This window comes from Oryx dammah, unplaced genomic scaffold (assembly GCF_014754425.2).
Source record: "Oryx dammah isolate SB20612 unplaced genomic scaffold, SCBI_Odam_1.1 HiC_scaffold_4, whole genome shotgun sequence".
NCBI classification, from domain to species: domain Eukaryota; kingdom Metazoa; phylum Chordata; class Mammalia; order Artiodactyla; family Bovidae; genus Oryx; species Oryx dammah.
In genome coordinates this window covers 6,633,880-6,658,230 of record NW_024070188.1, presented here as the reverse complement: position 1 = coordinate 6,658,230, position 24,351 = coordinate 6,633,880, and the positions used below count along the sequence as shown (strand labels likewise).

The window sequence follows — 24,351 nt, the reverse complement described above, 5'->3', positions numbered from 1 at the left end:
GTGTATGTCAGGTACTTTAGATGTTCCCTATCTAGTCTCTCACAGTCTCTCTTTTCTCCAAATACTGTAGAGAACTATGTATGAAAATATAGATAAATTAAATTATGGCCTCTTTTTAAAATTCTAAGCAATATGTTGTTTTGCTTTTGGTATCTTTCATTGTAATTAACTCTTGAAATCTATTTCATGAAATATGATGAGTTTCCCTCCCTCTTCCTTAATTGTAGAGGAAAAAAGCCTATCTTCTGGTTGCTATTGTGAATTGTGGACTAAAGATACAGAGAGAAAACAGATTGCCCAGACCTGAATATTATCCCCAGGATCTGAAGACTCAAAAATCGCTCTTCAGGCTTGTGGATTTTTCTGAGAAGAATCTGTGAAATTATGTGAATAGAGACTTATTTTGCAAAGCCATGGGGGAAAGAGAAAGAAGTCCAGCCACTGATCGAGAAGATAAGACAAGCAGAAACTGTTCCTCTTACTGTCCATCTGATTCTGGAACTACTCCACAGTCTTCTGGCCGGTCGTCGCTGGTGCATCCCTCTCCACCTGCAAGTATTAAGGGAAAACATCCTAAAAAACAAACTTCAGATAGCCAAGTGCATCATCACGGTAAGCATCCTTTAAAAGACTCCAGTAGACCTAGAATATTCATTCTGAGTGCTTAAGGAAACCTGTGTGAATGAGAATAGGATATGTTTTTATAAATGTTGTTTACAGTGTACTCTCCTTTGTTACATTCACAGCCATACTGTATCCAGAACAATGAACTCTAACTGAGGTTTCTCATTTTTGTTTTCGCCTGTTCCTGAATAAATGATTGTCTTGGGGTTTGTAAAGGCAAAAAAATATATATATATATATCACAAAACATTTGTACCTTTCTTTATTTTCAGAAAGTTGTGAAAAGCATGGATGTAAAGTGGTTAAGGGGCATTTTTATAGATTGGGTAAAATTACTTCTACTTACTGAAAACGTTCAAACTCAGCTTAGAAATGGAATTTGGGACCACCAGTCTGTTTTCTATTAAATGGTATTATACTGGAACAGCATAAATCTTTAGAAGTAATTTTTCTTGTTAGAATGTTATTAGTCTGGAGCTAGGTATTAATACATATTTGACTGCATAATGTTCTGGAAATCTCTTCTTCATCTTAATAAATCCCTAGTCAAGAAAATCTGTATATACTTAGTAACAAAATATGTAAGGACCAGTAGTACATCATAGGTAAGCTAAGGGAAATGAGGTTTTATTTGTTGTTATTCACTCGATGAGTCATGTCCGACTCTTTGCAAACCCATAGACTACAGCACGCCAGGCTTCTCTGTCCTTCACTATCTCCCAGTGTTTGCTTAGATTTATGTCCATTGCGTTGGTGATGCTGTATAATCATCTCATCCTCTGCCACCCTCTTCTCCTTTTGCCTTCAGTCTTTCCCAGCGTCAGTGAAATGAGGTTTTATGGTATCGCTTAATAGATACAATACAGCCATCACATTAGTAGCTTCGAGTGGTAAGATTGCAAGGCAGGAAGTAGAATATGAGCTGTAAAGGAGAACAGGGTGAGGTAATGAAATGCCTAGAATCTTGTGTTAAGATAGTGACTGTTTCTGTGGGGGAAATAGTTAGCTATTGAAAAGTTCGAAGCAGGGGTTTGATTATATTTGCCTTTATAAATTTTTACTTTGAAAAGTAACATTTGCCTTTTTAAAATCTGCAAAGAATGTGTGTTCCTTTTGAAAGCAACCTTTTCGTGAATCCTTGATCAGGCTTCCCAGGGACGTTGACACTTTTAACAACTTTAAAAAACTTTAACAAGTTGTTTTTTTTTTCTATATGGTTTTTACTGGTATGTTTTTGTTTGTTCGTTTTTGCTACGAGTACAGTGCTGCAGGTTTCATAGTCTCTTCCTCCAGATCTATCCCAGTGTCATTTTCTTGTTTTGATTTTGTGGTTGAGAGCATGATCTGATATTAAACTTTTGCTGCATAATTAAGAATAAACAGACCTTAGGGTTGGATCTTAGAAAATGACTGTTTATTCTCAAGAAATCATTCACATACCTTGGGAATTATTGGTAGAAATACTTTAATTTTTCACTCCTTACCTAGAAGCAGTTTTATTTAAGAAGATAATTGAGAAAAAGCTGTGAGAAACAGTTTGAGTATCGCCCAGAAAAATTTCAACCTGACTTGTACTGTTTTCTGCTTTGCATTGTCTTTTGAATTAAAGTCTGTGCACTTTAGTGCAAGCCAACAGGGCCATACTGATAACATCCTTAAACACTGATTTCTTTCGGCTTAAGTTGGCAATTACCAGTGTTGTAGACTAAACTGAGCTTTCCTGGTGGCTCAGACGGTAAAAGCATCTGCTTGCAAGGCGGGAGACCCGGGTTTGATCCCTGGGTCGGGAAGATCCCCTGGAGAAGGGCATGGCAACCTACTACAATATTCTTGCCTGGAAAATTCATGGACAGAGGAGCCTCGGCTACAGTCCATGGGGTCGCAAAGAGTCGGACATGACTGAGCGACTTCACTTGAGACTAACCTAAAGAAAAACCAAATGTGATTTAAAAAAGCATCTTGAACACTTGAATTTGCAGAATTTCACATTTGGTAACGTCTTCGTTCTTCCTTTTACATTTTCAGCTTATTATTTCAGAAATAAAATTTGTGCTCTATCAGAAGTTACATGTATAATACAATTTAAAAATTTAGGTTATACATATTTATATATTACATATTATGTACATATTCTGTTTCTCATTTTATCAGTAATATAAACATACTAAGTTTTTGGTAGATGCATAGTTTTATCTTTGTTACATGTTTTTTTAATGAGTCATACTGTAATTTTAACACCTGATGGAAGGAAAATAGTATTTGTCCACCCTCTTTTTGGTGGTAACTTAACAAGGGGGAGGTGAAGAATGATACATACAACAGTCAGTCATCTTTCTTCTGAGTGTTACTAGCCCTGTATTTCATCTTGATTGTTTTGAAAATGAAAGAGATAGATGAAAGGTGAGAGATATTTTTTGAGTTCTGGTTAATAGAATATAGTAGAAAACAATGTTCAGAGTTTTAGGATGTCAAATGTTGGTGGCAGAAGCCCTTTTTGTCTGGCTATATCATAGAATAAAATTTTAGTGGAGAATTTGTAACCTGATTCGTATAATATCTAGCTTTCACTTCTCAATTAAGTTTCCATGTGCATGAAATCTTATTTGCTGAGCAATATAATTTTATACATAAAAATCAGAGATTTGGAATGATTAACATTTATTCTTATGTACAACCATTTTTATGTATAAAGTTTCTGTCATTCCAAGAGCTGAATACATACTCTATAATAGCATATAGACACTAAAACTCTGTTCACTCAGTATTTTGGGAAGGAAAGAAAATTGAAATGATAGATGCTCCAATTTAAAATTGGGGCAGTTTCTCCAGTGGAAGTATTATGCAAATCACAAATGCAAGCCACAAATATAATTTTTTATTGCCACATTTAAAAAGAAAAACAGGTAGAGAGGTGGGATTAATTTTAATAATTTTTATTTAACCCAGAATATCCAAAATATTATCATTTCTAAATATAGTTAGTATAAATCATAGTGTGTGGAATATTCTGCATTCCTTTTTTTTCTTTGAATTAGGTGTTTGAAACCTCGTGTGTATTTCAGTTATGGACTCAATTTGGATCACCCACATTTCAGTTTTCAGTAGCCACATGTGGCTGCTGCTGCTGCTAAGTCGCTTCAGTCGTGTCCGACTCTGTGCGACCCCATAGACGGCAGCCCATGAGGCTCCCCCGTCCCTGGGATTCTCCAGGCAAGAACACTGGAGTGGGTTGCCATTTCCTTCTCCAGTGCATGAAAGTGAAAAGTGAAAGTGAAGTCGCTCAGTTGTGTCCGACTCTTAGCGACCCCATGGAGGATCCCACTAGGCTCCTCCGCCCATGGGATTTTCCAGGCAAGAGTACTGGAGTGGGTGCCATTGCCTTCTCCGCCACATGTGGCTGGTGACTACTATATTGGATAGCATAGTTTCAAAGTTACTAATAGGCTTTCCTTCATTTCTTTTTATGACTACTTCTTTTCAAATATTTAGGCATGTATAGAGCTGGAATCCCAAACCAGTACACATTTAATATACCCTCTACTAAATTTCTGTCTCTTTAAATGAAACTTTATAATGTTAAATTGTAAACATGTTTTTCTCTACCTGTTTACATAATAAAATCCATGGCTCGTGAAGTAGGTAGGGAAAGATTGGATTTTCTAGTTTTTCTTCATTTTTTCCCCCTCTGGAATGCATTTCCTTCTAGAAAAAATGCAGTAACCTTGGAGATTAAAGTTCGTTGTTTTCAACTATGGCAAACTTCCAGGTGCCTCTTTTAAAGGGCAGGTGCTCTGTATATTGAGGCCAAGGTTTAATGAACTTTGAGTAAATAATATTCAAAATTTTTGTGAAATGTTGTGATATGTACACTTAAAAGATTTTGTGTGCTTTTATTTTTTTAGGCTGGAGTCATTTATCTTGTTCTTCAATTATGCCAGATGTTTTTGATTTGAACATCACACAAAAGAAAACCTCTGAGAAAGCATTTAGAATCACATCTGTACTGCTAAAGTGTTTTCCATTTTCATTCACTGATATGTGGGATTAAGTTCTTAATACTGACAGAGAATATTTTTGGAGAATTTTCTGTCTTATATGCATACTTCAGTTAATCCTCACAACAAAAGGGAAAATAGACCTGGAAAGGGTTTAAGTTGAATTGCCCAAGGACCAGTGAAGTAGTAAATCCAAGTCCCAAATCTCTGTCACGTTGTCATCATTTTTCCTGAAATAAAGGCTTCTAGTTAATTTTAAAGAACCATACATTTCCACATTTCAAATTATGATCCCAAATATCTTGGCATAGATGACTTGATTATCATGACATTTTGTATTTATTAGGCACTGTGCTAATGCTGACAGTGACCATCTTATCTGCAAAGGTAAAAATGTTGGAGCCTGATGTTGCCATCTTTTCAAACAGTGTAAAATAATTCCTTGTAAACCATGGGATATTGTTTTGCTGGATCAGAATATGTTTCTTGAACTGTCTTAAAAGATTTCAAATCTTTCTTAATAAAAACAATATATTAAAAGCTCTAAGTAAAACCAAATATTTAAATATTGTAAAATCATTTTTTTTTAATGTTTTAAAAAATGTCCTTAAAGGAAACAAAATGACTAAAGAATGTTATGGAGTCATTTGTGTTAGGATGAGTCAATAATTCTACATCTGATACAGCTTTCACTTTACGTTATGACTGTTTCTTTTTCAGTCCCTAGGAAACCAAGCCCTAAGGCTCCACCAAACAGAAAGGGAGTCCGAGCAGGATTTCGCTCCCAGAGCCTCAATAGGCAGCCACTTCAAAAAGATCCTGATCGTGTTACAAAACAGGTTCTTTCTGCAAGACAGCTAAAAATCAATGAATTGCAGAACGAAGTAACTGAACTCCAGGTCAAGTTAGCCGAGCTGCTAAAAGAAAATAAGACTTTGAAAAGGCTTCAGTACAGGCAGGAGAAAGCCCTAAATAAGTATGAAGACACAGAAAACGAAATCTCACAACTTATTGCTCGTCATAACAATGAGATTACAGCACTCAAAGACCGCTTAAGAAAATCTCAAGAGAAAGAACGAGTATCTGAAAAAAGGGTGAAAGAGACAGAAGCTGAACTACTTAGGACAAAAATTTCCTTACAGAAACTGAAAAAGATCTCTGAAACTAAACACCTACCTGAACGAGTTGATTTAGCAAAGAAACTCGCTTCTGCAGAATTAAAATTAGATGACACAGAGAGAAGAATTAAGGTAAAATTCCCAGTTTCTAATTGTGCTGTTTCGTGTTATTTTTCATTGGGCATTTGATGTGCACTTTTAAGACTGCTTATTGCAGTTCAGTATTTGCTTGGAAATGAAATCTGATTTTTTTTAAGTATCTTTCTGAGTAAGAGATTAGGAAAAATTTAAGATTTTATCTTTAAGAGCAAGATGTGAAAGACTGTATACATTAATGGGCCACATGATAATAGATGTTTAGTTCCCAAAATCTTAGCTATTTGGGGGAAATACACTGTTTGATTATGTGATTGTTTCTTTAAAATTGAAAATGATACTATAAGAGCTATAGTATATAAAACTGACATTTGGGGCCATTGTGTAAGAAATGCCACATGAATAATTTCTGTTTTTATTTCTTTGAACATTTGTGAAAGATATATTTTGGGGCAGGGTGCTCTTCTACTCCCTCAAATAAGACTTGATGTGAAAAGTAGGTGGAATGATGCTGAGTTAATAGTCTGAGAATACAGCAGATCTTACAAAAAAAATTTTTTTCTTGAAATTAAAGGAAAAGAGTACTAGCCCATGACTGTTATGGAGAACATATATTAGATGCTACCATATGTGTGTGTGTGTGTATATATATATATGTATATATATATATATATATAATCTGTTTAGAAAGCAAAGGTTGGGGAAAAGTATGAGAATAATGTTTGCTGTAAAAATTCTTTGAACAAGGGAAAGTCAGAACTATAAAATAGCTTTTCTGCAATGTATTAATTAGATGTTTTTAGTACCTGGTATATAAATAGTACTTCTTAGTCTATATAATATACCAGACTCTATATACCAATGCCCTGCCCAAAGAGAGTGGCTTATTAAATAGAGTATATATCAGTGGCCAGAAAAAGAACTCAGCTTATTCTCCAAAATTAGCAATCATTAACTTTTGCTTCAGTATACAGAAGATATCTTATTGCATAGGTTCTACCAGTGATCAAGTCAAACTGCAGAGCAAACACATGAAAACTTTTGTTGTAGGACCATTTACCTACCTATGTGGTGGGGTGCGGGAAGGGGATAGAAGCATCTATTGTCATGAAGAGCTGACGTTTACTTTTAAAGGGAAGTACACAATGTGACCATATGGATTTTAAAATTAGGAACCAAGAGCACAGAAGGTTGATTATTAAGTATGGTTAAAAACAACCCACACCCTCTGTGTGTATCTCCGTAAAATAGAGAGAACATGGAATTGTAGTGCACACACATGTACGCACACACCCCACACACGTATACTGCAGTTCTCTCTTATAGCCTGTTGTGAAGGGGATTGTTGGAATGATAGAGGAGGAAAGAAAGAGAAGGAAGAAAGGAAAACTTGAACAAATCTGTGGATTCTGTGTTGTAGATGGAGTTGAATTATGTGGCTACCCACTTGAGAGCATGAAAAGCAGTCATCTGTGATAAGTCTGTGAAAGTGAAAGTATTAGTCACTCAGTCACGTCCGACTCTTTGTGACCCCGTGCTCTGTAGCCCTCCAAGGTCTTCCGCCCGTGGGATTCTCCAGGCAGGAATACTGGAGTGGGTTGCCATTTCCTCCTCCAGGGGATCTTCCTGACCAAGGGGTTGAACCTGCATCTCCTGTGTCTCCTGCCTTGCAGGCAAATTCTTTACCTGCTGAGCCCTCAGGGAAGCTTCAGGTCTTTGAAATACTTCCTGTATAGTGTCCTCAATATTTAGGTTTTTCTTACTGGAATAAGAAATTTAAAAAAAAATTGGTGTTAATTGTAGATTTACATGCAGTTAAAAAAAATAGATCCCATATACCCTCCATCCATTTTCCCCAGTGGTAACATAGAGCATAAGTAGACTATAATATGTTGTTGTTTAGTCACTTTTGCAACTCCATGGACTGTAGTGCACCAGGCTTCTCTGTCCATGGGATTATCCCAGACAAGAATATTGGAATCGGTTCTCATTTCCTTCTCCAAGGAATCTTCCTAACCTGGGGATTGACCCTGGGTCTCCTGCATTGCAGGTGGATTCTTTACTGCTGAACCACCAGGGAAACACATGGACAAATATAATATCATAATCAGGAAATTGGGAGTGATACAGTGATACAGCTCATCCATCTTATTCAGACTTAACCAGTTTTACATGGACTCATTTGTGTTTGAGTGTGAGAGTGTGTGTGTGTGTTTAGTTCTGTGCAGTTTTATCACATGCATATTCACGTGACCATCACTGTGGTCAAGACGCAGAACAGTTCCATCACAGGCTCCCGGGTGTTACCAACTTTTATAGGAATAGTTACCTTCCTGCTTTCCCTAGCACTCTGACCTGTGGCATCCACTGATCTGTTCACCACTTCTATAATTTTGTTATTTTAAGAATGTAATATAAACAAAATCTTCTAGTATTTAACCTTTCAAGGTTGGCAGATTTCATTTTTTTCCCTTGAGCTCCATCAGAGTTGTTGCATGTATCAATAGTTTGTTCCTTTTTTATTCCCAAGTAGTATTCCATGACACGGATATCAAGAGTGTTCTGGTATATCCTGTTGAAGGACATTTGGGTTGTTTCCAGTTTTAGTTTCTAACTAATAAAGCTACTGGCTTCTCTGGTGGCTCAGACAGTAAAGAATCTGCCTGCAATTCAGGAGACCTGAGATGTCTCAAGACATCTCCTTGAGACGGGAATGGCAACCCAATCCAGTATTCTTGCCTAGAGAAATCCATAGACAGAGGAGCCTTGCAGGCTACAGTCCTTGGGTCAATGGCCATTCATGAACAGGTTTTTGTGTGAACGTTAGTTTTCATTTCTCTGGGTTATATGAATGAAAGTTCACTTGATGAATTGTTTGATAAGCACATTTGGTTTTGTAAGAAACTGCCATTTTCTTTTGTAAAGTAGTAGTACTATTTTACATTTTTACCAGCAATGTATAAGTGATTCACTTTCTCCACATCCTTGTCAGCATTTGGCGTTAACCACTTTTTAAAATTCTAGCCATTCCTATAGGTATACAGCGATATCTCTTAGTGTTAACTTAATATTATTCCTAATGGCTTATGATGTTGAACATCTTTTTAAATGCTTATTTGCCATTAGTAGATCCTGTTCATTTGTTTGTTTTTTGCCTATATTTCAAATTGTGTGTTCTTTTACTGTTGATTTTTGATAGTTCTTTATATATAATAGATACAGGTTCTTTGTCAGATACATGGTTTGCAGATATTTTCTCACTGTGTAGCTTGTCTTTTCATCCTCTTACAGAGTCTTTCAGAGAGTTTTTAAAATTTGATGTGGTGAAATTTGTCAGATTTTTCTTTTATGGATTGTGCTTTTTGGTGTCAGGTCTAAGAATTCTTTGCCTATCCCTGTCACCCTTTGCCTGTAGACCTAAAGATTTTCAGGACTTTGAGTCTCAAAGTCCTATATTTTATCCAAAAGCTTTCCAGTTTTATGTTTTACTTTAAAGTCCATGATTCACGTTGAGTTGATTTTTATTTAAGTTGTGAGGTTTAGGTTGAAATGCATTTCTATTTTTTTTTCCCCGCCAGTGTAGTGCCCAGTTGTTCTAGTACCATTTGTTAAAAAGGCTATTCCTCCTTCACTGAATTTGGCACTTTTGTCCAGAATCAGCTGGGCATATTTTTGTGGGTCTATTTCTGGATTCTTTGGTCTCTTCTTCTGATGTATATGTCTTTTCCTCTGTTGACACCACATTCTTTTCATTATAGACTACGTCGTAAACCTTATATATGTGATTATGGTAGAGTGATTCCGCTCATCTCATGCTTTGTTTTTAAAGTGAAAGTCGCTCAGTCGTGTCCAACTCTTTGCGATCTCATGGTCTATACAGTTGGAAGTCTCTAGGCCAGAATACTGGAGTGGGTAGCCTTTCCTTTCTCCAGGGGATCTTCCCAACCCAGGAATTGAACTGGGGTCTCCTGCACTGCAGGCGGATTCTTTACCAGGTAGTTGTTCGTTTTTTTGTTTCATGCCTCATTCAGTTTTTCAAATTTTACTTAATCTTTTTTCTTCCCACCTCAGTACCACTGACTGTAAGGGTAAGGGAGGAGTCTAAGAATTATTGTGGTGTTTCATTTTGCAAATGAACTAAAATCAAAGTCCTGAGTGTCCCTTGAAATTGCAGTAAAATCCTTGTAGTGCTGACTTTAAGTTTTGTGCTATTCTCTACTAAGGATGACTGGTGTTTTTTTGTTTTTGTTTGGTGTAGCCTAGTAGCTCAGATGGTAAAGCAGATTACCTGCAGTGCAGGAAATCTGGGTTCAATTCCTGCATCGGGAAGATCCTCTGGCAGGAAATGACAACCACTCCAGTATTCTTGCCTGGAGAGTTCCAAGAACAGAGGAGCCTGGCAGGCTGCACAGTCCATGGAGTCTCAAAGAATCAGAAATAACTGAGCTACTAACACACAGCATTTTAAGAGTCCTTAAATTGGAATTTGTGACAGGCAGATTTGTTTGTTTGTTTGTAGACTGCTTCATCCCGGAAGGGATTTTAAGCCACAATTCTTTCCCCTTGTGTTATATTTTCTTTTTAGGGGAGGAAAAAGAAAGCATTCTTCAAGGTTATCTCTAAATAGCCGAGCTGTGAAAAACTCATCTCTGTACCCTCTATAGGTTGTTTACAGGTTTATTTTGTTAGTCGATGAAAGTGACAGAATGCATAGTCTAAGTATAGAACACATGGTCTTAAGTAACTTAAGAGTACAGTGGCTTAGAAGTAGATAGATGGTTAGACAGAACCAAAAAAATGTATGAGTCGGGACAGTCACCCATGGCAGTTGCTTCTTGCCAACCTTGTGTGATATGGTAGGCCATCTGTATGCTTGGGATAAAGAGCTGGTTGACAGGGTTAAATTTGTTAAATTTAAAATTGGTTAAATTTGAACTCTGTCCGAAAGGGCAGACAGCTAAATCAGGCTGCATGTTTATTTCTTTATTTACAGTTGGCTTTATACCTTCATTTTGGCTTTTACTTCAGAAAGATTGAATAGAGTCCTGTCAAAGTATCAGCCCCATTTAAATATATTTATTTTCATATTAATAGTTATATACATATAGTTAATATTTAAATAAAACTGCAACAAACTGTAAAAAGCTGCAAAAAAATCTGTTAAGGTGCTAACATTTATGGCAGTAAAATATTAATAGTTACATAATGTAGCAATTCTCAAAGTTTTTGTTTTCAAGACCCTTTTATACTCTTAAAAATTATTGCACACCCCCCAATACCACAGGAGTTTTGTTTATGTGGATATATCTATTGATATTTACCATATTAGAAATTAAAATTGAGAACATTTAAAAATATTTCTTAATTTATTTAAAATTAATAAAAACTTACTACATGGTATCCTAAAATCTTTGAATGAAAAACATCTATTCTCTAAACCAAAATAAATTGGGTCAAGAGTGGCATCATTTTATATGTTCACAAATTTCTTCAGTGTTAGGCTTAATAGAGGACAGCTGGGTCCTCATAGCTGCTTCCACGTTCAGTCTGCTTCGATATGTTGTTGTGGTTGATAAATACAAGAAAATTCAGCCTCACACAGATGTCTATAGGAGTTAGAAAATAGAAGAATATTTAAAAGCTTTTCAGATTAACTGGATATTCTTTGATACTATATTAAAACTTGGTAAGTGGTGTTCTCAAAGGTTTGTTGCAATGTGGAATCTAAAATCATATCAGAGAACTTTTCATACTCTATCACATTAAAATCCCTTGATCTTCTCCTTTGAATGAATGTTTTATCCATGAATGATTTTGTATTACCATACATTACTCATTTGGAAAATGTTCATTTGTTGCATTAAGCAATAAATGTTGACGTTTCGTTCATTATGTAATTTTACCTGTTATATAGCCTTTTGAAAACTCCACCATACATTCATGATGGTGAGTGAAAATAGCAAGCAATATTGTATCATAAAGTAGTTCTGACTTTGCAGACTCCTGAAAGTGTCTCAGATCTTTAGGGTCCCTGAACCACTCTTTGAGAATCACTGACTGAATAGCAGTGGTTCATTGTAATCAGCTTCATTAGCAGTTTCCCCAGTTTGCAGTTTCTATTAATGACTGCCCAACTGCACCATTGTTCACTGGACCTGGAACTGGCCTCCAGTAGGGGCTGAAGACACCAGTTCTGTCCCATCCCTTGTAAGAAAGGCTTACAGTGGAGGTTGCTTTCATGATCTAAGGATGTGGTAGAGATGAGTCAGAGCCACGATCAACTCTGTCATAAAGCAGATACCGAAGAGTTGTTAGCTATTGTAAGTATCCTTAATCACTAAATGGGAAATTATCTACTGAGCTTTATGAAAAGATCATAAGTGTAATAGCATGTATGTAGTTATTACAAGTACTCCAGTAAATTGTAGGGCACACATTTTTAATACATTAAATCCAGCTCTGTTTTAACATTAAATTGGCACAGAGTGAATAACCTTGTCAGAAAAACATAATGAAACTATTAAGTTTGCTTTCTGTCCCTTTTAAGAAATTTCTAAAGATTTGGGGAAATGATTTGAGTAGCCTGAATATCATAGCGCTCTCAAAGAAAGTTTGAATAGACTTCTTTCTCTTTTGTTAGTTTTTCTTATGAGAAACTGGCATTCAGATTCCTTTCACCTGAAAGCTGCCTTCAAGTAGGTATTTGTTTCTTGTTGATAAAATAATAATATCGTCCTCCACTGGAAATCAGTTTCAGAAGAAAGAATTGATTCAGCCTTGTCTTCTCTACCCTTCCTAGTTTATTCAGAATGAGAACTGAGCTGTGCAGTGTTTGCCAGGTAGATTCCTTTTTCTGAATCTTTCCCTGCCATACCTTATTCTAGAGGCTAGGTCTCTGCTCTAAATGTTTTTCTGCTCTTTTACTTCCCCATTCCCCACTCCCACCCCCCCGAAACTCAAATCCAGAAGGCATGTTTGCCTCACCTACCTGCTTTGTGTCTTAATAAAAGAATGAAGTTAACTAAGACAGAGTAATAGAAGTCAAACCAGGAGCTCAGCTCGATTCTTCCCCTGCTCTGTTGCTGTGAGCCCTCTTAATGCGCAGACTTCGGTTGCTTCATTTGTGGAATTAAATGAAATGATTCTGAGGCCATCTCAGGTCTGAAAGCTGATGAGTCTAAATCATATTTTTAAACTTTTCATGTGTCTAAAGGTTTTAGTATGGTAAACCATATTTATTTAAAAAATTATCCTTATGTCTATTACTGAATGTTGCAGAAATGAAAGATTTCTAATGTTGAAAAAAGGAACTGATTATAAAATAAATATTTATTGAGATCCTGTTAATTTTTTATTGCAGAATAATTTAAGAAATTGGCTAGATTTTGTTATTTACAGGTTTCTCTTTTTTTATCATTTTTGGTAGACAGAGATTTACAATGAAATTATAAGATCTGTGATTGAAGGGCAAAGTTTAAACCATTGCAGAGAGTAAATTTTGTAGTGTTCTTAAAAACTGCCCATTTAGATAGAACAATTATTATAGGAATTTCAAGTTAATATTTAAAATCATAACTTTCTACTGAAAAAATAATAGCACTAAAAAAGGCCTGAAAGTTCCAATAATACAGAGAGGTATGTAATGAAACACCAGTATCCCTTCTATGCTACCCTTTGTAACCCTCTTCCCAAGAAGTAATCTCTGTTAAGAAATCATCTCTACATGCACATGGTTATATATGTGTATATTTTTTTACTCTCTAACTACAAGTGAAGGTGTACCATACACATTGCTTCATGTTTTTTTCACTGAAAATGTATTTTGGTGCTCTTTACATATCCTTGTGGATATATGTGTAATATATATATGTGTGTACACTCACACATATATTAAATCTGCCTCGTTTTTATTTTCTGTTTTTCCGGTTTTGTTGGGGTACAGTTTAACATATGTATAAGTTTAATGTGTACAGCATAAAGATTTGACATAAATATGGCAAAGATATTCCTGCAACAAGTTTAAATCTCCATCACCTCATATAGATACAGGGAAAAGGAAAGGCAAAAAAATTTTTTTTTTTTGGTAATGAGAACTCTTTGGTTGCTCTGTTAAACAACTTTCATATATATTCTACAGCAGTGTTGCCTTTAGTCCTCATCCTATATATACATCAAATGCCTAGTACTTTTTAACTAGAAGTTTGTACCTTTTGACTACTTTCATCCAGTTCTCCTCACCTCCCCCACCCCCCGCCAACTCCACCTCCACCACCCGTAACCACAAATCTGACCTCTTTTCTCTATGAGTTTCTTTTTTTGAGGATTATTACATACACACACATACACACCCCTCACAACTTCTTTATCCATTGATAAATAATGGACATCATTGGACACTGAGGTTATTTTCATGTCTTGCATATTATAAATATATGCTGCTATAAACATGAGAATGCAGATATCTTTTTGAGTTAGTATTTTAATTTCCTTGAGATATATTCCCAGAAATGGAATTGCTGTATCATATAATAGTTCCATTTTTAATTTTTTGATGATCCTCCGTCCTTTATCCCATAGTGGCTATACCAGTTCACAATCCTAGTACCCATCATTCTAATGGGTATGAGGTGTTAGCTCATTGAGATTTTGATTTGCATTTCTCTAGTGACTAGTCATGTTGAACATGTACTTTTGGCCTTTCATATATTTTCTTTGGAAAAATGTCTATTCAGGTCTTTTGCCCATTTTTTACTTTGGTTATTTGTGTCTTTTGTTAACAAGTTGAATGAGTTCTTTATATATTTTGGAGATTAACCTCTTAGTGCAAATAATTTTTTTCGCATTCTGTAGGTTTTCTTTCCACTTGATGATTGTTTCCTTTGCTGTGCAGAAGCTTTGTAGTTTGATGTACTGTCACTTATTTTATGTTACTTTGTTGCTTGTGCTTAGGTGTCATATCCAAAAAAATCATTGCCAAGACCTATATTGAGGAGCTCACTTTCAGTGTTTTCTTTTAAGGGTTTCATGGTTTCACATCGTACATTTTTAAATCCATTTCAAATTGATTTTTGTGAGGCATAAGATAGGGGTCTAGTCTCATTCTTTTATATGTGATTAGTTATCTCAGGACCATTTGTTGAAGAGGCTGTGTTTTCCCACGGAATGTTTTTGACTCCCTTGTCAAATATTAGTTTTGACTTTATATGCATGGATTTATTTCTGGCTCAAAACTGTTCCATTGATTCTTTGTTTTTATGCCATGACCATACTGTGTTAATTACTATGTGAGTATGTGCATCCTCAGTGATGTCTGACTCTTCATGACCCACTAGGACTGTAACCCACCAGCCTCCTCTGTCCATGGGATTTCCCAGGCCAGAATGTTGGAGTGGGTTGCCAGTTCTTCTCCAGGGGATCTTCCTGACCCAGGAACTGAATCTAAGTCTCCTGTGGCTCCTGCATTGTCTGGTAGATTCTTTACCACTGAGCCACCTGGGAAGCCCCTTTAATTACTATATAGTATTAGCTTGAAGTCAGGAATGTGTGATGCCTCCTCCTTATTGTTGTTCTTCTTGAGGATTGCTTTGGGTAATGGGGGTTTTTTTGCCATTCAATATAAAATTTAAGATTGTTTCTTTCTGCTTTTGTTTAAAAAAAATGCCATTAGGTACAGCAAAAACTAATACAACATTGTAAACGAGATATACTTCAAAGAAAACAGATAATTTTAAAAATACCATTGGAATCTTAATAGTGATTGCATTGAATCTGTAGATGGCTTTGGATAAGTGTGGACATTTTAGCAGTATTCTTCCAATCCATGAACACTGTATACCTTCCATTTACTTATGTCTTCTTTGATTTCTTTATTAGTGTCTTGTATCTTTCAGAGTAGAAGTTTTTTCATTTCTTTGGTTAACTTTATTGCTAAGTATATTATTGTTTTGATGCTAAATGGGATTGTTTTCTTTCTTTTTCAGATAATTTTTTAGTGTATAGAAATGCTACTAATTTTTGTATGTTAATGTTAGGTTCTCTAACTCTACCCAATTCAGTGATCGCTAACAGTTTTTTGGTTGAAGTCTTTGGGATTTTCTGTATATAAAATCATGTCATCTGCAAACAGAGACAGTTTTTACTTCTTCCTTTCTAATTTGGATGCCTTTTCTTTTCTTGCCTGATTGCTCTGGCAAGGACTTTCAGTGCTATATTGAACAGGAGTGGTGAGAGTGAGCACCTGTCTTATTCTTGATCTTAGAGAAAAAGTTTCAACCTATCACAGTTGAGTATCATATTAGTAGTGGGCTTGTCATATATGGCCTTTATTATGCTGAGATATAATTTGTTAAGAATTTTTATTAAGAACAGATGTTGAATTTGTCACATACTTTTCCTCCATTTATTGAGATATGTTTTTTTTTGTTCTGTTAATGTGATGTACTACATTAATTGGTTTACATGTATTGAGCCATCCTTGCATCCCAGCTATAAATCCTGCCTAATCATGATCATCCTTTTACTGTGCTACTGACTTTGATCTGCTAGGATTTTATTGAGAATGTTTGCATCTCCGTTCACCAGAGATATTGATTGGTAGTTTTTTATTTCCTGGTACTGATATTTTCTATCTTTAGTGTTAGGGTGATACTGGCCTTGTAAAATGAATTTGGAAGCATTTCCTCTACTTTGATTTTGTTTTTGTTGTTCAGCAAAGTTACTGGTGAAGCCATCTGGGTCCTGTGCTTTACTTCACTGCATTTGGTTGCTGATTCAGTCTCCTGACTAGCAATTCGTCTATTCAGGCTTTGTTTCTTCTTGAACCAGTCTTGATATATATATATATATATATATATATATATATATATGTTTTTAGTTGAAGTATAGTTGGCTGTACAGTATTACGTAAGTGACAGGTATACAAGATAGTGATTCAAAAGGTTATACTCCATTTATACTTATTGTAAAACATTGACTGTATTTCCCTTGTTGAACAATAATATATCATTGTAGCTTATTTTATACCTAGTCGTTTGAACCCCTACCCCTGTATTGTTCTTCCGCCTTACCTCTCCCCACTGGTAACTGCTACTTTGTTCTCTATACATGTGAATCTGCAGACAGGGAGAGACACAGGCCTTGCTCTCCATTCAGGTGCCACTGTTAGCAGGGCTGTTGGGTCGGCTCCACAGCCCACGGTGTGCTCTGCTGAGGCTGCCTGGTCAGGCAGGCTGAACACTGTCTTCAGCAACAAGTGAGGCTGTGAGTTCGTTTCCCGACCCGAGCTCATCAGCTAAGTATCTCCAAGGCCACTGGTGCCCTTTGTGGTCTTGACTCGAGTCAGCCTGCGCCCCAGGTTCCCTGGCTGAACAGGTGCTACTGACTTTGCTCTGGGGGCCACCCGTTCTGCCCACTCACCTGCCCATCAGCTCAAGAATTGCTGGGTTTTTCAGCTTCCGGGTGCTCTTGTCAGCCCTTCCCGTCAGATGGGGGCAGGCAGGGACCACACTCCATGGTGGGCAGGGCTGTGACCCAACTTCTGCCTGGGTGGAGCTGATGAACTAAGGACAGAGGTTTGTGACACTGTACAGGAGACATGGATCAAGACCATCCCCATGGAAAAGAAATGCAAAAAAGCAAAATGGCTGTCTGAGGAGGCCTTAGAAATAGCTGTGAACAGAAGAGAAGCAAAAAGCAAAGGAGAAAAGGAAAGATACAAGCATCTGAATACAGAGTTCCAAAGAATAGCAAGGAGAGATAAGAAAGACTTCCTCAGCGATCAATGCAAAGAAATAGAGGAAAAATGAAACCATAATGGGAAAGACTAGAGATCTCTTCAAGAAAATTAGAGATACCAAGGGAACATTTCATGCAAAGATGGGCTCAATAAAGGACAGAAATGGTATGGACCTAACAGAAGCAGAAGATATTAAGAGGTGGAAGAATACACAGAAGAACTGTACAAAAAATATCTTCCTGACCCAGATAATCACGATGGTGTAATCACTCACCTAGAGCCAGACATCCTGGAATGCGAAGTCAAGTGGGCCTTAGAAAGCATCACTACGAACAAAGCTAGTGGAGGTGAGCTATTCCAGTTGAGGTATTTCAAATCCTGAAAGATGATGCTGTGAAAGTGCTGCACTCAATATGCCAGCAAATTTGGAAAACTCAGCAGTGACCACAGGACTGAGAAAGGTCAGTTTTTGTTTCAGTCCCAAGAAAGGCAATGCCAAAGAATGCTCAAACTACTGCACAGTTGCACTCATTTCACATGCTAGCAAGGTAATGCTCAAAATCCTTCAAGCTAGGCTTCAGCAGTGTGTGAACCAAGAACTTCCAGATGTTCTTGATTTAGAATAAGCAGAGGAACCAGATGAATTGCCAGCATTCATTGGATCACAGAGAAATCAAGGGAATTCCAGAAAAACATCGACTTGTGCTAAAGTCTTTGTGTGGACCACAACAAACAGTGGAAAATTCTCAGAGAGTTGAGAATACCAGACCACCTTACTGGTCTTCTCAGAAACCTGTATGCAGGTCAAGAAGCAGTAGTTAGAACCAGACATGGAAGAACAGATTGGTTCAAAATTGGGAAAGGAATATGACAAGGCTGTATGTTGTCACCCTGCTTATTTAACTTATATGCAGAGTACATCATGTGAAATTCAGGGCTGGATGAATCACAAGCTGGAGTCAAGATTGCCGGGAGAAATATCAATGACCTCAGATATGCAGATAATACCACTCTAATGGCAGAAAGTGAAGAGGAACTAAAAAAGAGCCTCTTGATGAGGGTGAAAGAGGACAGTGAAAAATCTGGCTGGAAATTCAACATTAAAAAATAACTGAGATCATGGCATCCGATCCCATCACTTCATGGCAAATAGAAGGGGGAAAAGTGGAAGCAGTGACAGATCTTATTTTGGGGGGCTCCAAAATCACTGATCACAGTCATGGAATTAAAAGATGTTTGCTTCTTGGAAGGAAAGCTATGATAAACCTAGGCAACGTATTAAAAGACAGAGACATCACTTTGCCAACAAAGGTCTGTATAGTCAAAGCTATGATGTTTCTAGTAGTCATGTACAGATGTGAGAGATAGACTGTAAAGGAAGTGGAGCACTAAAGAATAATGCTTTTGAATTATGGTTCTGAAATAGACTCCTGAGGATCCCGTGGACTATAAGGAGATCAAGCCAGTCAATCCTAAAGGAAGCCAACCCTGAATTCATTAGAAGATTTGTTGCGGAAGCTGACATTCCAGGACTTTGGCCACGTGATGCAAAGAGCTAACTCATTAGAAAAGACCCTGATGCTGGGAAAGAGTGAAGGCAAAAGGAGAAAAGGGCATGGCAGAGGATGAGGGGGTGAGATAGCATCACTGACTCAATGGACATGAATTTGAGCAAACTCCAGGAGATACTGGAAGACAGAGGAGTTGGTATGCCTCAGTCCCTGGGGCCACAGAGTCAGATATGACTTAGCAACTGAATAACAAGAAATGATTTTAAAATTTCTATTACTTCTGTAGTTATATGCTCCACTTTAATTCCTAATACAGTTACTATGTTCCTCTTCTTGATAAAGCTTGCCAAAAAATGTAGCATGTATGAAAGCTGTTATTTATAAGTTCAGAATTAAAAGTAAAACCGGTTCAGGTTTGTTTTACCTTTCTGGTGATTGTTTTGTTTTACATTAAATAAAAAATCCTCTCTAATGCTTCTGTCTTAAAGCCTATTTAATCGACACTACTTTTCTTTTTTTTCTTTTGCGTAATATATTTTTTCCTTTACTTTCATCTTGTTTGTGTTAATGTTTTATCTCTGTGCTTGTACATTATTTGACTAAATTAATTTTTAAAATTAATTCAGCATAAGAATATCTTGTTCCACATTTATTTACGACATTTGTTGGCATTACTGAGGTAGATCTACGTGGGTTATTTTTTTAAAACAAAGTTAATATCACCTTTTCTCCGCTTTTTTTTTCATCCTGCCTCTTACTCTTTACCCTGCCTTTGCATTGATTTCAGAATGACAGATTCTACTACTCTTTTAGAGTTTAGCCTCGAATTTTTAAGATAATCTGTATTTGAATTAAGGGAGTCTAAAGTCTTAGTACTTGTGTTTTTTTCAGATTCCATCAGGACAGTGGAGCATTTTCTCTAGTCTCATATTATTGCTGTCTGTTTTAATTTACCTTATTTTAAAATTCCTCAATTCTTCAATCATTTCTATGAAGTTTACAATTAGTTTCTTGGCACACTGTTATTACTTGCATGTCACTATTTTTCATTAGTGTTCACCTTTCCTGCAGGGTTCACTTTCCTTCTGATCCTTTTGGTCATCCTTTCAATGAGGGCTTTTGAGTGGTTAGTTTTCTAGTCTTTCTATTTAATTTATCTTCATTCTTGAATGATAATTTTACTGAGTCTTGGATTCCAGGTTGACAGTTACTATCATTTAGAATTTGATTTTCTCTTTTAACCTCCAGCAGCTTTTTAAACATTTTGTGTGAATTCAGTGGTTTCTTGTTTTGCCTCTAAGTGTCTAAAGGTACACTTATTTAAATTAACTTTTTATACGGGGATAATTTTAAGGTTATAGAGAGTTGCAAATAAATATGTAGTTCTAGCAACACTCTCATTCTCTTTACCCAGCTTCACCTTTTGTTAACATTTGCCCCATGTGTCTTATGTACACATATTCTTTCTCTGTCTTGTGTGAACACAAACATACATGTGCACATACATGCACATGTAACTTTTTTCTCAACATTTTGAGAGAAAGTTCTATGTGTTTCCTCAGTTGCTTAGTTGTGTCCGACCCTTGGTAATCCTGTGAACTGTAACCTTCCAGGCTCCACTGTCCATGGCATTCTCCAGGCAAGAATACTGGAGTGGATTGCATTTCCTACTTCAGGGGATCTTTCCAACCCAGGGATCAAACCCATGTCTCTTATGTCTCCAGCATTGGCAGGCAGATTCTTTATCACTGCACCACCTGGCAAGCTCCTGAAAGCTCTATACATATGCTTTTCATCTCTAAATGTATTGCTTTTATTTCCTAAGAGTAAGGATATGTCCTTGTATAAACATAGTACAATTATGATATAAATTTACATTTATAAAATAATTTGCTAGAATCCCTCCACAATATATTGGTTTTTTTCAGTTGATGTAATAATGTCTTTTATACCACTTTACTGCTGTAGTACAAGATTCAGGCTAAAGTCAAGTATTGTGTTGGTTTTCCAGATATCTTTAGCCTCCTTTAATCTGGAACATTGCCTCATACTTTTGTTGTCTTTTACAACATTTACATTTTAAAAATTTTAGTTCCCTGACCAGGAATTGAACTCATGTCCCCTGATTGGAAGGCAGTCTTAACCATTGGATCACCAGGAAAGTCTCAACATTCATGGTTTTGAAGAATATGGTACCCTATCCCTTTTCATTTAATAGAATATTGTTAATTTGTATTTCTTTGATGTTTTCTTTTTAGACTGAGGTTTTTGTATTCTTCTCCAGAATACTGAATAACTGATGTGTTACTTCCTTGTTAAGCTATCACAGCTGGAGGTACATGATGTTCACCTGTCCTTTACTGTTAATGTTAATTTTGATCACCTTGCCAATGTATTGCTTGATAAAATTACTATTTTCCTTCTTCAGTGAAACCAATAAGCAATCTGTGGTGAGCCACTTGGGATGTATATATATCTTTTTCCCCATTAAAATTTAACATCCACTGACGATTCTTTTGTAATTCAGTCTTTATCATGATGGTTTTCCAGCTCTAATCTCTCTTTTTATATCTTCTGTTCTAGAAATTTTGTAGCCTTTTTGTTTTGTTTTTAATATTGTTTTTCCCCATTTTGTCATTGTCTTCTAAATTCCTATTACACTATATAAAACTGTTTATAAAGGATATGGATGGCCAATAAACATAAAAATTAACTTCAGGATTATTAATCCAGGAAACAGAAACTAAAACAGTAATATTCTGTTTTTTGCTAGTCCACAGATTTTAAAATGTCAGTATCCAATCATTCCAAGAATATAGTAAAATAAAGGCTACTAGACTTCTGAAGAGAATGTAATTGTTACAGTCTTTCCAGAGGGCATTTTGGTAATGCTTTTCAAAAGCTTTAAAATCATATAAATGTCTATCAATCCAGAAACTTCATTTCTTTACATTTACCCTGAGGAAATAATATAAAACTAAGTTGAAATGTGTATATAATAGGATGTCCACCATAGGAGAAATTGAAAACGCTTGGATGTTGAGAAGCAGAATATGGTTAAATAAATTATGATAATTTATTGTAGAATAAATTTGGCAGTGTTCTCTCCTCTTCAGTTTTCTGGAATAGTTTGAGAAAGATGGGTATAAGTGCTTTACATGTTTGGTAGCTTTCCCCCATGAAGCCATCTGGGCCTGGACTTTTGTTTTCTGGGTGGTTTTTTTTTTTAATTATAAATTTTTAATTAAAAATTCTATGTTACTTCTAGTGATTGGTCTATTTAAATTGCTTGTTTCTGCTTGACTCAGACTTGGCAGACTGTGTGCTTCTAGAAATTTGTCCATTTCTTCTAGATTGTCCAGTTTGTTGACATACAACTATTCATAGTATTTTCTTACGATTTTTTGGATCTCTGTTATATTGGTTGCTAGAGTCCTCTTTCTTTTCTTCTTGGTGAGCCCAGTTAAAGGTTTATCAATTTTATCTTAAAAAAAAAAAAAAAACACAGCCCTTGTTTTCATTTGATCTTTTCTGCTGTTTCTTTTAAATCTTTATTTCCGCTCTGATTTTTATCATTTCCTTCCTTTTGCTGACTTTGGCCTTTGTTCTTTTTCTTATTCTTTATTCTTTTTCTTATTAAGGTGGTAAGTTAGGCTGTTTGAGATTTCTTCTTGCTCTTGAGGAAGGCCCCTATCACTGTGAACTTTCCTCTAAGGGTTCATTTTGTTGTGTTTTCAGTTTCATTAGTCTCTAGGTACTTCTGATTTCCTCTTTGATTTTATCATTGACCCATTTTTTTTTTATTAGCATTAATATGTTATTTAACTCAATGAAACCAAGCCATGCCTGAGGGGCAACCGAAGATGGATGAGTCATGGTGGAGAGGTCTGACAGAATGTGGTCTACAGGAGAAGGGAATGGCAAGCCACTTCAGTATTCTTGCCTTGAGAATCCCGTGAACAGTATGAAAAGGCAAAAATGATAGGATACTGAAAGAGGAACTCCCCAGGTCGGTAGGTGCCCAATATGCTACTGGAGATCAGTGGAGAAATAACTCCAGAAAGAATGAAGGGATGGAGCCAAAGCAAAAACAATACCCAGCTGTGGACGTGACTGGTGATAGAAGCAAGATCCGATGCTGTAAAGAGCAATATTGCATAGGAACCTGGAATGTCAAGTCCATGAATCAAGGCGAATTGGAAGTGGTCAAACAAGAGATGGCAAGGATGAACATCGACATTCTAGGAATCAGCAAACTAAAATGGACTGGAATGGGTGAATTTAACTCAGATGACCATTATATCTACTACTGCGGGCAGGAATCCCTCCGAAGAAATGGAGTAGCCATCATGGTCAACAAAAGAGTCCGAAATGCAGTACTTTGGATGCAATCTCAAAAAAGACAGAATGATCTCTGTTCATCTCCAAGGCAAACCATTCAATATCACAGTTATCCAAGTCTATGCCCCAACCAGTAACGCTGAAGAAACTGAAGTTGAACGGTTTTATGAAGACCTACAAGACCTTTTAGAACTAACACCCAAAAAAGATGTCCTTTTCATTATAGAGGACTGGAATGCAAAGTAGGAAGTCAAGAAACACCTGGAGTAACAGGCAAATTTGGCCTTGGAATACAGAATGAAGCAGAGCAAAGGCTAATAGAGTTTTGCCAAGAGAACGCTGGTCATAGCAAACACCCTCTTCCAACACCACAAGAGAAGACTCTATACATGGATATCACCAGATGGTCAACACTGAAATCAGATGGATTATATTATATGCAGCCAAAGATGGAGAAGTTCTATACAGTCAGCAAAAACAAGACTGGGAGCTGACTGTGGCTCAGATCATGAACTCCTTATTGCCAAATTCAGATTTAAATTGAAGAAAGTAGGGAAAACCACTAGACCATTCAGGTATGACCTAAATCAAATCCCTTATGATTATGCAGTAGAAGTGAGAAATAGATTTAAGGGACTAGATCTGATAGATAGAGTGCCTGATGAACTATGGATGGAGGTTCGTGACACTGTACAGGAGACAGGGATCAAGACTATCCCCGTGGAAAAGAAATGCAAAAAAGCAAAATGGCTGTCTGGGGAGGCCTTGCAAATAGCTGTGAACAGAAGAGAAGCAAAAAGCAAAGGAGAAAAGGAAAGATATAAGCATCTGAAAGCAGAGTTCCAGAGAATAGCAAGAAGAGATTAAAAAAAGCCTTCCTCAGCAATCAATGCAAAGAAATAGAGGGAAACAACAGAATGGGAAAGACTAGA

The 24,351-nt window shown here is 36.4% G+C and overlaps 1 protein-coding gene across 1 annotated transcript in view; it reads left to right on the top strand.

The window, feature by feature from the left end:
- Window positions 1-24,351, top strand: part of LCA5 (lebercilin LCA5) — a 52,133-nt gene that overhangs the window by 14,285 nt on the left and 13,497 nt on the right. Inside the window, exons 2-3 of the mRNA XM_040239076.1 lie at window positions 228-612; window positions 5,340-5,869. Coding sequence (XP_040095010.1) covers window positions 414-612; window positions 5,340-5,869 — 729 coding nt within the window. The 5' untranslated portion in view covers window positions 228-413. The remainder of the gene's footprint in view (window positions 1-227; window positions 613-5,339; window positions 5,870-24,351) is intronic.